General features: G+C 52.5%; 1 protein-coding gene across 1 annotated transcript in view; it reads left to right on the forward strand.

Annotated features, from left to right (window-relative positions):
* The window catches only part of CES4A (carboxylesterase 4A), a 27254-nt gene extending 12432 nt beyond the window's left edge, over positions 1-14822 (forward strand). Inside the window, 13 exon segments of the mRNA XM_023210404.1 lie at positions 632-833; positions 5812-5953; positions 6031-6164; positions 6481-6634; positions 8230-8334; positions 8413-8517; positions 8668-8706; positions 9239-9379; positions 9906-9986; positions 10340-10493; positions 11470-11598; positions 11824-11896; positions 14046-14822. Coding sequence (XP_023066172.1) covers positions 632-833; positions 5812-5953; positions 6031-6164; positions 6481-6634; positions 8230-8334; positions 8413-8517; positions 8668-8706; positions 9239-9379; positions 9906-9986; positions 10340-10493; positions 11470-11598; positions 11824-11896; positions 14046-14211 — 1625 coding nt within the window. The 3' untranslated portion in view covers positions 14212-14822.
* The last annotated feature ends 429 nt before the right edge of the window (positions 14823-15251 follow it).

Below are 15251 nucleotides of genomic sequence, written 5' to 3' on the forward strand. Positions count from 1 at the left end.
GTCTCAAAAAAAAAAAAAAAAGGCCGGGCGCAGTGGCTCAAGCCTGTAATCCCAGCACTTTGGGAGGCCGAGACGGGCAGATCACAAGGTCAGGAGATCGAGACCATCCTGCCTAGCATGGTGAAACACTGTCTCTACTAAAAATACAAAAAATTAGCTGGGTATGGTGGCGGGTGCCTGTGGTCCCAGCTGTCTGGGAGGTTGAGGCAGGAGAATAGCATGAACCTGGGAGGCGGAGCTTGCAGTGTGCCGAGACTGTGCCACTGTACTCCAACCTGGGCAACAGACCGAGACTCCATCTCAAAAAGGAGAGGAGGGGAGGGGAGGGGAAGGGAGGGGAGGGGAGGGGAGGGGAGGAAGGGAGTTAAATGAGAGAAAAAATTCCGAGAGAAGCACAAGAAAAAGTGGACAGACACACAATGGGTATGATCAGTTGTTGTGAAAAGCAGCCGCTGCTTCCCATGACAGATGGGCCAGGGTCCCATTTGTGGCTGAGTGGCTGCGCAGGGATGACCCTTTTCCCTTCTCTTCCCAGGTGTCTTGGTCCCATTTGTGGCTGAGTGGCTGAGCCAGGATCCCATTTGTGGCTGGGTGGCTGAGCAGAGGTGACCCTTTTCCTTTCTCTTCCCAGGTGCCTTGCACACCAAGAAGCCTCAAGTGGTCACCAAATATAGAACCCTGCAAGGAAAACAGATGCACATGGGGAAGACACCCATCCAAGTCTTTTTAGGAGTCCCCTTCTCCAGACCTCTTCTAGGTGTCCACAGGTTTGTGCCTCCAGAACCCCCGGAGCCCTGGAAAGGAATCAGAGATGCTACCACCCACCCACCTGGGTAAGACTCAGAGGCCTGTCCATTGGGAGGGGGTAGTGGGCCTGTGCCTGCGTCTGGGTGGGGCTTTGCACAACTCACTAAGAAGAACTCACTGTGTGACCACAGGCAGGTCTAGGGCCCATTCTGGGCCTCAGTTTTCAGACCCATATCATGAGCTAACTGGTTCTGATGGTGTTTAAGTCACTGACAATGCTGTTGTTGGTTTCTTTTCTTTCTTTCTTTTTTTTTTTTAGACGGAGTCTCGCTCTGTCGCCAGGCTGCAGAGCTGTGGCATGATCTCGGCTCACTGCACCCTCTGCCTCCTGAGTTCAAGCGATTCTTCTGCCTCAGCCTCCCGAGTACCTGGGACTACAGGTGCATGCTACCACACCCAGCTAATTTTTGTATTTTTAGTAGAGATAGGGTTTCATTATGTTGGCCAGGATGGTCTCGATCTCTTGACCTCGTGATCTACCTGCTTCAGGCTTCCAAAGTGCTGAGATTACAGGCATAAGCCACCACGCCCAGCCTTGTTGTTGGTTTCTTAGAAGAGAGCTCCAGGCAAGGGGGAGGCTGTCACTGACCGGGCCCCAGCACCTGCTGCGTTTTCCTGAATGTGCCTGAGGGGCAGTGTTCACTTTCACATCACCCTCCTGACCCAGTCTGGAGCTCTTCCCTCTCTCTGGGGACTGAGGCCTGAGTCACAGAAGCATGATTGGAACAATGACTGCCCTTTGAAGCACAGGGCTTGGCAGTTTACCCAGAACAAGTGTATTTACTATTTATTCAGACTATTGAGTAATCCACTGTCCAGAACATTCTGTGGCAATCATTAACAATGCTAAGCATCAGTTGGTTAAAGCACAGGTTTAGAAAAATGTCTGAGAACCTGGGTATCAGCTGATATAAAAAGATACAAATACCACCCTAGGTGTCTAGCTGTTAAAAACAGGTTGTTGGCTGGGCATAGTGGCTCACACTTTTAATCCCAGAACTTTGGTAGACCAAGGCAAGAGGACTGCTTGAACCCAGGAGTTCAAGACCAGCCTGGGCAGCATGGCAAGACCTCATATCTACAAAAAATTTTAAAAAAATAACTGGGGGTGGTGCTGAGCACCTGTGGTCCCAGTTACTCTAAAGACTGAGGTGGGAGGATCACTTGATCAAAGCCCAAGAGGTCAAGGTCGTAGTAAGCCATGAGTCGCCACTGACTGCACTCCAGCCTGGGCCACAGAGACCCTGTCTCCAAAAAAAAAAAAAAAAAAGAAACAGTTTGTCCACTGTTAGAACATGACCAGCAGTTACTAAAATACCAGGGTGTTCATTGTCAGAACATTGGCTGTCACTGGTAAGATCCCAGTTATTGTGAACATTCTGTGACTTATTTAGAATCCCAAAGATCAGGGATCAGGTGACAGAACATGAGATGGCCACTGTTAGAACCTTGGAGATCAGGGATTTAGAGGTTAGGACGTTCACTATATAGAAGTCTGAGTGTCAGTTGTTAGAAACTGACTATGAGCTGTCAGAACAATGCCTGTTTGGAAACGGAGTGTCAAGTGTAAGAATTTGTGGATTGCTCAGAATAGCCCATGGGTGGTGGTTGCAGTGGGCAGCGGGAGAGAAGGATGTTGCAGAGATAGTAGTTTCTGCCTGAGTAGTTACGGGGGAGGTGGAAGGAAGGTATCAGACTCCAAATTTATTTAGAAAGTAAAATTGACAGGATTTGTTGGAGAATTGGATATAAGCCACAAGGGAAGAAGAGGAATCACTGATAATGACTAGTTTTTGGCCACAGCAGACAAGGAAATAGGGGTACCATTTATCAAAATGAGGAAGACTGGAGCAAGAGCAAGTTTGGGCAAAATAGGAATTCATTTTGAGCCAGGAGCAGTGGCTCAGGCCTGTAATCCCAGCACTTTGGGAGGCTGAGGCAGGAAAATCACTTGAACTCAGGAGTTCCAAACCAGCTTGAGCAACCTAGTGAGACCCTGTCTCTACAAGAGATTTAAAAAATTAGCTGGGTGCCGTGCCGTGGTCCTAGCTACTTGGGAGGCTGAGGTAGGAGGATCGCTTGGGCTTGGGAGGTTGAGGCTGCAGTGAGCTGTGATCATGCCACTCACTCTTAGCCTGAGAGACAGAGTGAGACCCTATCTAAAACACACACACAGTTCCTTTTGGGGCCTGTTAAATTTGACGTGCTGACAGATATTCCATGTGGAGGGCGGGTAGGTGGCTGGAGAGGGGAGACAGAAGGCAAACTGATCATCAGCATATCAGTGGTGTGAAGCCCCTGGGCCTAGATGATGGGAGAAAGGATGGTCAGAAAAAAACAACTGAGGGTCGAGGACTGGGCACTCTCATGCTTAGGCTTGGAGAGGAGGAGGAACCACTAACAAGGTGGTAGGAAAATCAGGAGCACGGGGTGTTACAGAAGCCCAGAGAAGGAAAGCTGTTTGAGAAAGAGAATCTGACCAGGCATGGTGGCTCTCGCCTGTAATCCCAACACCTTGGGAGGCTGAGGTGGGAGGATCCCTTGAGGTTAGGAGTTCTAGACCAACCTGAGCAACATAGTGAGACCCTGTCTCTACAAAAAATTTAAAAATTATCCAGTGTGATAGTGCGTGCTTGTAGTCCTAGCTACTTACTTGGGAGGCTAAGGATCACTTGAGCCCAGGAGGTCAAGGCTGCATTGAACTATGATCATGTCACTGCATTCACCTGGGTGACCCTGTCTCTAAAAAAAGAGAGGAGGCTGGGCACAGTGGCTCACGCCTATAATCCCAGTACTTTGGGAGGACGAGGCGGGTGGATCACGAGGTCAGGAGTTTGAGACCAGCCTGACCAACATGGCAAAACTCTGTCTCTTCCAAAAATACAAAAATTAGCTAGGTGTTGTGGCATGTGCCTGTAATCCCAGCTACTCAGGAGGCTGAGGCAGTGAGCTGATATCTCCCACCTGAACCCAGGAGGCGGAGGTTGCAGTGAACCAAAATCGTGCCACTGCACTCCAGCCTGGCTGACAGAGCGAGACTCTGTCTCAAACAAAAAAAAGAGAGAAGGAGACAGAACAAAGGGGAATATAATGTGGTCAACCACGTTGAGGGTTGTCAGGGCAAATAAGACAATGACAGAGATTTAGCTAGATGGATGTCACTGGTGACCACGACAGGATGGCTTTGGTGGTGGGATGGGCACAGAAGCCTTGGCTGTTCATAGTCCCAGTTCCTGGCTATCAGAGCCCTGGCTTTCCTAGTGAGAAGGTAGATGTGGTTTACTAGACAGCATTCGAATACCACATTAGCTGCTGCCAAGAAGTCAAACAAAGAAGACACAAAACAATCTGTAGAGATACAGATGCTGATACCTTGGAGAAACTGGGTCTCTCCTGGAGAGGAGGGGAAGGTAGCCTGTTAAAAAGTTTGGCCTGAGGGAAAGAGAGATGGGATAGTTGCTGGGAATGTGGGTGGGGGTGGACAGGTTTGGCTTGAGTGTTGGAATACTGTAGGGAAGGACTGGTGAAAGGGAGCAGTGATGCTCTGGGAACAGGCTAGGCTAGGACAACAGCAGAAGGGACCAGAGGAACAGGCGAGGCAAACAGGGTGTCTTGCACCCCAAATGGTCCAGGCCCAGCTGTTATGAGAATAGACACCTAGGGGTTGGGCCAGCAGGGAGAAAAGGTGAGGTGGCCAGAGAGCCCATGCTCCAAAAATACCCCAAATACCAATACAGTATAAGGCACTGGGCTGGGTGCCAGGACTTAGATGAGTCTACCTCCATTCCTGCCCTTGGGAAGTGCATGGTCACTTGGGGAGAAAAACAGCCAACTGAAATAACTCCAGCCAGGACACGGTCAACAGTGGACAGGAGGCTGGGCACGGTGGCTCATGCCTGTAATCCTAGCACTTTGGGAGGCCGAGGTGGGCAGATCACTTAAGGCCAGAAGTTCGAGACCAGCCTGGTCAACACGGTGAAACCTCGACTCTACTAAATACAAAAATTAGCTGGGCATGACGGTGCGTGCCTGTAGTCCTAGCTACTTGGGAGATTGAGACAAGAGAGTTGCTTGAACCTGGAGGCAGAAGTTGCAGTGAGCCAAGATCGTGCCACTGCACTCCAGCCTGGGCAACAGAGCAAGACTCCGTCTCAAAAAACAAAAAGTGAACAGGACATCAGGAGTCACAGAAGAGGAAGTGACCAGCAGAGGAGACACCACTTGAGCTGGGCCTTAAACATGAATAGGAGTTTGCTGGGCACAGCAGAAGGCATTTGCTTGAGAGGCCCAGGGGCTTGGAGGTGGGAGGCAAGGGCCCACATGTATGTATAGCAAAGGGTGGTTGGGACAGAGATGACGGGATGGAAAGAAGGGCCTGGGTACCCTGGGTATCTGAACTTTATCCTGAGGGCAGTGGAGAGCCAGGGAAGATTTTTGTTGATTTGTTTGTTTTTATTGATATATCAGAGTTGTACATATTAGGGAGGATTTGAAGAAGAGGAGTGACATAGTCCACCAGAGTGTGGCTGAGGAGTAGGAGGAGTGTGAAGAGGCTGGGATCCAGACTAGAGATGGTGATGGCCTTGACATCCCCCTAGAGATGGGGATGGAGGGGAGGGACCATATTCCAGAGCTGTTTGGGAGGCAGAAGGGAGACTGAGGGGAGGGTGGGACGTGAAAGACAGGGAGGTGCCCAGGGCAGGCAGGTTCCTGCCTTGACAGCACCAACAACGTCTCCCATAGGAGCAGGAATCTCTTCCCAGGCAGACCCACAGAGTGAGGCGCTGGGCAGGGAGGGGATGGTTCCTGAGAGGCCAACCTGCCTCCCAGTCCTGGGTCCTAGGGCTGGCGGAGGCCTTCCGGACATGGACACGCACGCACATGCATACGCACATGGACACGCACAGATGCTGCCTGGATTTTGCTTTGGGTTCTGTCCTCTCACTGCGGACCCTGGGTTGAAATCATCTCCCCGCGGCCGCCGCCGCTACCTGGTGCCCGCAGGTGCCTGCAGGAGTCTTGGGGCCAGCTGGCCTCCTTGTATGTCAGCACGCGGGAACAGTACAAGTGGCTGCGCTTCAGCGAGGACTGTCTGTACTTGAACGTCTACGCGCCGGCGCGCGCGCCCGAGGACCCCCAGCTGCCGGTGAGTGCCAAGTCTCCCGCGCCCGCGGTCCCACCGCCACCCACCGCCCCGCTCAGGCCCGGGTCTTCCTCGCCCAGGTGATGGTCTGGTTCCCGGGAGGCGCCTTCATCGTGGGCGCCGCTTCTTCGTACGAGGGCTCTGACTTGGCCGCCCGCGAGAAAGTGGTGCTGGTGTTTCTGCAGCACAGGCTCGGCATCTTCGGCTTCCTAAGGTGGCGGGGCCAGGACCCTCTGGGACCGCAGCTCCGGCTGGAGCGGCGGGGACTGGGTGGGAAGGGTGGGGCGGGGCCTGGGGCGGGGATGGAGGGGTGGGGCTGCGAGACGGGGGCGGGGCCTGGCCCTCGGTGGAAGGGGCGGGCGCTCCATACCATCTGGTTGGGGCGAGCTAACTCCAAGGTAGGGGGTGTGGTCGCAGGACAGGGTCTTAGAGGGGCAACGCTGGGCTGAGTGTGGGAAGCCCAGGAGGGCAGCCCTACGCACCCCGACTGTCGAAGCCCGGGACCCTGACAGTGAACCCCGCACGCCCAGCACTGACGACAGCCATGCGTGCGGGAACTGGGGACTGCTGGACCAAATGGCGGCTCTACGCTGGGTGCAGGAGAACATCGCAGCCTTCGGGGGAAACCCAGGAAATGTGACCCTGTTCGGCCAGTCGGCGGAGGCCATGAGCATCTCAGGACTGGTGAGAGCAATGCCCAGACGGACCCAGCACAGACTTACGCTCCTACGTTCCCACAAATGTATCATCCACTGCACAGTCCTTGTGCAGGTTTGCGTGTACATGAACGTGCCTGCCACACACCTGCCCTCACCCCTGCCAAGGGTACCGCCCCTCACAGCCAAGGATGTCTCTTCTGTTGACAGATAGCACTGATGAGAAAACCGAGCCCCAGGACGGGTAGTGCTGAGGCTTGGGGCAATCAGCGAATCCAGGTGCTACCCAGCACCTCCTGCCTCTCCACATTCCCCCAGAACTTTATCCCCTGAACAGAGCCCACCATCTGCCCCCTGGGCAAGGCCAGGACCTCACACCAGGCCTGCGAGCCAGGGGCATGAGTTGGAGGGCCTTGCCCCTGACTCGTGTGTAACTGCTGACCTGGGATGTGCCTGGAATGTGGGTGTAATGTAAGGTGCCCTGTGAGGGGCACATGGCTGGGAAGTGAACACATCACACAGGACCTTGCTGGCCACAGTCATAATAATACTCAACAGCTGAGCACTTGCTGTGTGCCAGGCACTCTTCTAAGCACCTTAGGTGTCATCATCCATGTAATTCCTTCAATAGCCCAAAAAGAAAGCTACTGTTGTCCCCATTCTACAGATAAAGAAACGAAGGCCCAGAGAATTAAGCAACTTTATCCAAAATTCACTAAAAAGCAGAGGAAAAAAAATTTTTTGGGGGGGATGGAGTTTCACTCTTGTTGCCCAGGCTGGAGTGCAAGGGCACAATCTCAGCTCACCACAACCTCTGCCTCCCAGGTTCAAGCGATTCTCCAAAGCAGGGAAAGATTTTAACCAGCAAAGTGACACAAACAGATGTGCATTTAGAGAGACGGCTCAGCCTGCTGCATGGGACTGGGTTGGCAAGAAACAGGAGCAGAGACTGGGAGGGGCAGGGATGGGGATAGGATATATCCTAGGAGAGATCATGGGGGCTGGCTCTAAAGCAGGAACAGGAAAGATGGAGAGCAGAGGATGGCTCAGCATGATCCAGGAGGCCAAATGGACAGGACTAGGGAAGTTGGGGTGTGGTAATTAGCAGAGATAGGGAAGGCCCCTGGGGCTGGGGGATGGTATGGGATAAGGAATGCCAGCCAGACAGGGATTGGCTGGAGCAGGTTTGGGGCACATGAAGTCTGAGGTATCCAACGGACAGGATGGGAGGCCCTAGATGTACTTGTTCCCCAAACTTGAGCAATGGAGAGAGGCTAACAGCTGTCAGCACAGGTAACAACCTGCAGAAACCATGAGTTCCCTTCCACCTACCCCTCATTTCTAGCCCCAAAGCAGAGGGAGACCCCTTTCCCACACCAGCAGATTCCCTCTCACAATCTCACATCCCCTCTGGAACCCCCTTGGGCCCACTGCACAGACCAGAGGCAGAAAGACCACTGGCTTTAGGTCTAAGACATCACCCCAGGACTCCTGACTCCCTCTCAGCTACTTGCCCTTCCTGGCTTCACTCAGGCTGCCTGCTCATGGCCAGACAGATGCCCAGAACAGCCCAGATGTCCCTACTTGGGCATCTCACGGGTGTTTTCCTCCTTGTTCTTGCAGATGATGTCACCCCTAGCCTCGGGTCTCTTCCATCGGGCCATTTCTGAGAGTGGCACTGCGTTACTCAGACTTTTCATAACTCGTAACCCACTGAAAGTGGCCAAGGTGGGTGCCTCCCCTTCCCCAGGGCTCAGCAAGGAGGGGCAGGATGGAAGCACCCCTGAGCATCCCTTCTCTCTATAGAAGGTTGCCCACCTGGCTGGATGCAACCACAACAGCACACAGATCCTGGTAAACTGCCTGAGGGCACTTTCAGGGGCCAAGGTGATGCGTGTGTCCAACAAGATGGTAGGTAGAACATTCCAGCTGCCTGACCTGGCTACCCGAAGGCCATCCTCCTATCCTGGTACCCAGCCACCCCCAATTACTTCCCCAGGGACCCTGTCTTAAGAGCACACTGGGGAGACTTTAACTCTGATCCCTTCCTCTCCCCCACAGAGATTCCTCCAACTGAACTTCCAGAGAGACCCTGAAGAGGTAATCAGGCCACATTTTGCAATTTGAGTATTTACTGAGCACCTACTTTGTGCCAGGCACTTGGGATACTTAGGGAATTGTTCAGGCCAAGATCCCTTCCCGAGTGGAGCTGATGTTCCAGTGGGGAAGGACAATAAACTCTGTAAATAATATATTATCCACCTCCTTAGAAGGTAATAAGTGAATAGCAAGGAATAGAGAGGGTAAAGGGGTTAGACATGTTGGGAGGTGTGGACTTTTAAATAGAATGGATAGGACAGGACTCAGTGACGTGAAATTTAGCAAAGATTTTCAAGAGGTGAAGGAGTGAGCTATATAGATACCCACGGTAAGCATCCCAAGTCCACGTAGCTTGGTCCTGCCTATCCTGCTTCCCTCCCACACCCATCCTCCTGGGGCTCACCATGCCAGCTCCAGTCTTTTTGCAATCAAAGAGCCTAGGCTAGAGCAGCCTCTGAAGGGGCACCCAAGGTCGCAGGGACTCTGGGAAGATACTTGAGGAACCTGGCTGGCAATGCCCTTTGCCTTGTAGATTATCTGGTCCATGGGCCCTGTGGTGGATGGTGTGGTGATCCCAGATGACTCTCTGGTGCTCCTGACCCAAGGGCAGGTTTCATCTGTGCCCTACCTTCTAGGTGTCCACAACCTGGAGTTCAATTGGCTCTTGCCTTACGTGAGTACCACAGTGTGGAGGCAGGGAAGGATGCCTCTTGGACGGTGCTGGGCACCAGGTCAGATGCCAGTAGCCCTTCTGGGGATGCACATATATTTGGGAGCCTCCTGTAGTCCCTGTACAGTAAAAACTGGCCATGAATGTTGGAGGGGAAGAAGGGCCAAGTGTGGCCTGTTGGAGATTTGAGGGCCATAAATTCTCATAGTTTAGATGGGTTATGATGTTCATTCCCAAGCCTCTAGGCAACTGCAAATCCTGAAGCCCTCCCTTGCCCCTGGGTCAGGGTAGATGCCCCAACTCAGGATGGACCCCCGCTCAGTACCACTTCAGCTCTAGTCCAGGTGGTAGTGATGAGTAGGATGGGAGCAGGCGGGCAAGAGAGAGTCATGGGCCCTTCCTGGGCTGTGTGCTGTGTCTGAGAACTCATCATTAGATGGGCAAGACCCTTGGGGCCTTTGTGGCTCTGGCCAGAATCCCTCCTAATGCTCAGGCCTGACCCACACTGGGGTCCTTGGCTTGTGGACAGATTGTGAAGTTCCCGCTAAACCGGCAAGCGATGAGAAAGGAAACCATCACTAAGATGCTCTGGAGTACCCACACCCTGTTGGTGAGGGACCCAGCTGGCCGGGGTGCTCCGTTTGGATAGGGCTGACCCCCCGTTTTTTTAACCTAGTAGCTGCTCTCTGCAAAGGGGCTCCCAGCCAGTTAAGGATCTTTCTTGGAGGGCCTGGGGTTTGGTGTGGGATCAGATGACTGCTTATAGGTAAGGTGCTTAGGGTCATAGAGGAAGTTATGCAGCAAAATTCGGGGTTACAATCTGCAGAGATGGAAACTTTCCCAGGAATCTCCCTTTTTCCCCTCCCAGGCCAAAAACTCCTGGGGGGCTGAGCCTGGATCCAAGTCGCTGGTGGGCCCATCTCTAGCACCCAGGCCTCAGATAAGTGTGGCCTCCCCACCCAGAATATCACCAAGGAGCAGGTACCACTTGTGGAGGAGGAGTACCTGGACAATGTCAATGAGCATAACTGGAAGATGCTATGAAACCGTATAATGGACATAGTTCAAGATGCCACTTTCATGTACACCACGCTGCAGACTGTTCACTACCACTGAGGTATGTGGGGTCCCCATGAGTGGCCACACTGGCCCTGTCCACTCTCCAGGTGTGCTGTTTACCAGCTGGGCTTATTGACTGCTCCCCAACCCTCTCTGTACTTCTGGGCTAGTGTAGGATTCTAAAATACCACAGAGGAGGCAGCATGCTATCAACTATAAGAGAGGAAGGGGCCAGGAGCGGTGGCTCATGCCCATAATCCCAACACTTTGGGAAGCCGAGGCGGGGGCGGATCATTTGAGGCCAGGAGTTCTAGACTAGCCTCACCAACATGGTGAAAACCAATCTCTACTAAAAATACACAAAAATTAGCCAGGTATAGTGGTGCATGCCTATAGTCCCAGCTACTCAGTAGGCTGAGGCAGGAGAATTGCTTGAACCCAGAAGGGGGAGGCTGCAGTGAGCCAGCATCACACCACTGCACTCCAGCCTGGGCAACAGAGCGAGACTCCGTCTCTAAAAAAAAAAAAAAAAAGTATAAGAGAGGAACTGGGCAACCTCAGACAGTACAGAGGAGAAGCCTGGGGTGGTCAGGGAAGGCTTCCTGGCTGAAAGGACAGGCTTAGGGGCACCGTGAAAGTCCAGGCTGACTGCGGCTAGGGGAACATGTGGGTGACAGGTTAAAGTAGGGGCTGGAAACTGCAGACACCAAAGACCCTTCAATAAGAGGCCAAGAAAGGAAGGTTCAGAACAGGGAAAAGGAAGGCTTCCATGATCCTGGCCACAATCCTGTGAATTAGGTTTTAGCATTCTCAGTCTGAAGATAAGGAATTATTGATACAATTCAGAGAGGTAGAGCTACTTGCTTTAGATCACACAGCGAATGAATAGCGCAGACAGGATTCAAGTCTGCTCCCTTGATTCTGAAGCCAAAGTTCTTTTTCCTGCTTGGTGCAGGTTAGTGGGACACACGGGGTGGATGAGAAGCCTAGGCTGAGGGTTTTCCTGCAGCCCTCCTCAGTTTCCCTCTTCACAGATGCCAGACTCCCTGTCTACCTGTATGAATTTGAGCACCACGCTCGTGAAATAATTGTCAAACCCCGCACTGATTGGGCAGACCATGGGGATGAGATGTACTTCCTCTTCGGGGGCCCCTTTGCCACAGGTATGAAGGCCCCACCAGACACCCCCACTGGGTGTCTAGCCTTCCACCTCTGTATGCAGACCCAGCCCTCCATCGGCTGGCCACAGGGAGCTTACCAGTTCCTAATCTGTAATGCTCTCCCAAATGAAAGTCTTCTGCTCCAGAGGCAGCAAAAGCAGCAAGAGTAGGGTGGGATGTCAGCATCCCCTGCTCTGTCTGAAATCCCACATCCCATTCTGCCCCCAGGCCTTTCCACAGGTAAGGAGAAGGCACTGAGCCTCTGGATGATGAAATACTGGGCCAACTTTGCCTGCACAGGGTGAGTCTACCCCCGCAACACATCTGGCCATTCTACCTGCCCAGTGCTGGACCCGATGGCCAGCTGCTTCGGATATTTGCCCCAGCATGTCCTACAGGAACTGCCGTTGGCCCAACCAGAGTGTCCCTTGTTCCTCAGCTTTCCCCAGTCAGTCACCAGATCCTAAATGTCTCCAGAATGTGTCCTTCTTGATCCATGACCCACACTCTTCATTCACTCAAGCATTCCACAGTCATTCACCACTGCTCTCTTTTGGGCCCAGCCCCAGTACTGGGAGCTGGAATTCAAGGATATTGCAGACATGAGCCCCATCCTCCAGCAGCTGACCACATAAAATCAGGAAATTACAATCTGGCACGCTGAGAGCTGTACTGGGGGAGCACAAGGCATGTTGAGAGCATAGAGGAGGTGTCTGACCCAGCATAGGGGGCAGGCGACATGTAAAGAGAGCTTTGGATAGCCTTGTGACTATTTTCTTAAAAGTTTCACTCTGTCACCCAGACTGGAGTGCAGTGGCGCAATCCCAGCTCACTGCAACCTCCGCCTCCCAGGTTCAAGCGATTCTTCTGCCTCGGCCTCCCGAGGAACTGGGATTACAGGCCACCACACCCGGCTAATTTTTGTATTTTTGTAGAGATGGGGTTTTACCATGTTGGCCAGGCTGGTCTTGAACTCCTGACCTCAAGCAGTCCACCCACATCAGCCTCCCAAAGTGCTGGGATTACAGGCATGAGCCACTGTGCCCAGCTTCTCTCCTTTCAGTCCATCCGGATGATACTCAGTGTCTTTCTTTTTCTTTTTTTTAAATTTTTTTGAGACAGTCTTACTCTGCTGCCCAGGCTAGAGTGCAGTGGTGCAATCACAGCTCACTGCAGCCTTGGTCTCCCAGGTGATCCTCCCACTTTAGCCTCCCAAGTAGCTGGGACTACAGGCACACACCACCATGCCCGGCTAATTTTTTTTTTTTTTTTTTTTGAGACGGAGTCTCGCTCTGTCACCCAGGCTGGAGGGCAGTGGCGCAATCTCGGCTCACTGCAAGCTCTGCCTCCCGGGTTTATGCCATTCTCCTGCCTCAGCCTCCCGAGTAGCTGGGACTACAGGCGCCTGCCACCATGCCTGGCTAATTTTTTTGTATTTCTAGTAGAGACGGGGTTTCACCATGTTAGCCAGGATGGTCTCGATCTCCTGACCTGGTGATACACCCGCCTCGGCCTCCCAGAGTGCTAGGATTACAGGCGTGAGCCACCATGCCTGGCCTAATTTTTGTATTTTTTGGAGAGATGAGGTCTTGCTATTTTCCCCAGACTGGTCTCCAACTCCCAGGCTCAAGCCATTTTCTCACCTATGCCTCCCAAAGTGTTGGTCTTACAGACGTTAGCCACCCTACCCAGCCCAAGGCGTCTTTCCGAAATAACATCTGACCAAGTCACTCACCTGCTTAAAACTCTTCATAGCTTCTCTCTGCCTCAAGATAAAGTCCGAGCCCCTCAGCCTTGCATGAAAGGCCTTTCAAAATCTTTTGTACGTCATCTCCTTTCCACTTCGATCCCTTTCACACACATTCTGTTTTTTTTTGTTGTTGTTGTTGTTTTGTTTTTGAGAGAGTCTTGCTCTGTCACCCAGCCTGGAGTGCAGTGGCGTGATCTCTGCTCACTGCAATCTCCGCCTCCTGGATTCACGCCATTCTCCTGCCTCAGCCTCCCAAGGAGCTGGGACTACAGGCGCCTGCCACCTCGCCCATCTAATTTTTTGTGTATTTAGTAGAGACAGGGTTTCATCATTTTAGCCAGGATGGTCTCGATCTCCTGACCTCGTGATCCGCCTGCCTTGGCCTCCCAAAGTGCTGGGATTACAGGCGTGAGCCACTGCGCCTAGCCACACACACACTCTGTTTTTACCTAACTCTTGACTTGTGCTTCCTCCAAAAGCCTTGGTCTTTTATCTCTCAACCTGGCACATACTGTTTGCTCTGCTTGGAAGGCCCACCCCAATACACACTTTCCTACTCTTTCTTAAAGATCTAAGTATCATCTCTGTAAAGCCCTCTGGAACCCCAATTCCCAAGGGCAAATTAAATGAGGGCAGGGTGAGAGAAAGAAGCATGATGAAGAGGAACACACGTAATCCTCTCTTTTTTTCTTCTGGGCAGAAACCCCAATGATGGGAATCTGCCCTGCTGGCCATGCTACAAGGATGAAAAGTACCTGCAGCTGGATTTTACCATGAGCGTGGGCATGAAGCTCAAGAGGAAGAAGATGGCTTTTTGCATGAGTCTGTACCAGTCTCAGAGACCTGAGAAGCAGAGGCAATTCTAAGGGTGGCTATGCAGGAAGGAGCCAAAGAGGGGTTTGCCCCACCACCCAGGCCCTGGGGATACTGGCCATGGACATACCTGGGGACAAGAGTTCTACCCACCCCAATTTAGAATTGCAGGAGCTCCCTGCTGCCTCCAGGCCAGAGCTAGAGCTTTTGCCTCTTGTGTGGGACCTGCACCGCCCTCTCCAGCCTGTCATCCCATGATGCCCCTTACCTCAATGTTGACATCCAGTTAGGCCAGGCCCTGTCAACACCATACTGTGCCCAGCTCTCCAGCCTCAGGACAACCTCTCTTTTTCCCTTCTTCAAATCCTCCCACCCTTCAGTGTCTCCGTGTGGCTCCTTCTTATGGGAGGTCGACCCAGACTGCCAGTGCCCCTGTCACTGCACCCAGCTTGGCATTTACCATTCATCCTGCTCAACCTTGTGCCCGTCTGTTCACATTGGCCTGAAGGCCTAGGGCAGGTTGTGACATGGAGCAAACTTTTGGTAGTTTGGGATCTTCTCTTCCACCCGCACTTATCTCCCCCAGGGCCACTCCAAAGTCTATCCACAGGGATGTTCTCAATAAAGAAGTGTTGATTTGACCTGAATTTCTCCACCTATAAAATGGGTGCATGAAGTGAATGGTGTCTCAATTTGAGCCCTGGGAGAAAGGGAGTGTTGCTGCCTGTTCCTTAGTGGGCTGTGCCTGGATGCTACACTCAGTCAAGGGGTGCTACTGCAAAGTTGCCTGGGGTACAAAACACTTGCCTTTTGCCTGCATGGTCTCAAGTGCACCCCTCAGAACAGTAGGACAGCCACACCCCATGCTCACTTGTCCATCAGTTTAGGTCTTACTGCTGCATCCAGATTCCTCTGGCATCTCTTGCAGCCCATGCATATCCCAGCCTGTCCCACAGTTTTGTTTCATTGTTTTGTGGGCTTTTTTTTTTTTAGTTTTTTATTTTTTGAGATGGAGTTTTGCTCTTGTCACCCAGGCTGGAGTGCAGTGGCGCAATCTTGGCTCACTGTAACCTCCACCTCCCGAGTTCAAGCG

Source organism: Piliocolobus tephrosceles, chromosome 17, assembly GCF_002776525.5.
Source record: "Piliocolobus tephrosceles isolate RC106 chromosome 17, ASM277652v3, whole genome shotgun sequence".
NCBI classification, from domain to species: domain Eukaryota; kingdom Metazoa; phylum Chordata; class Mammalia; order Primates; family Cercopithecidae; genus Piliocolobus; species Piliocolobus tephrosceles.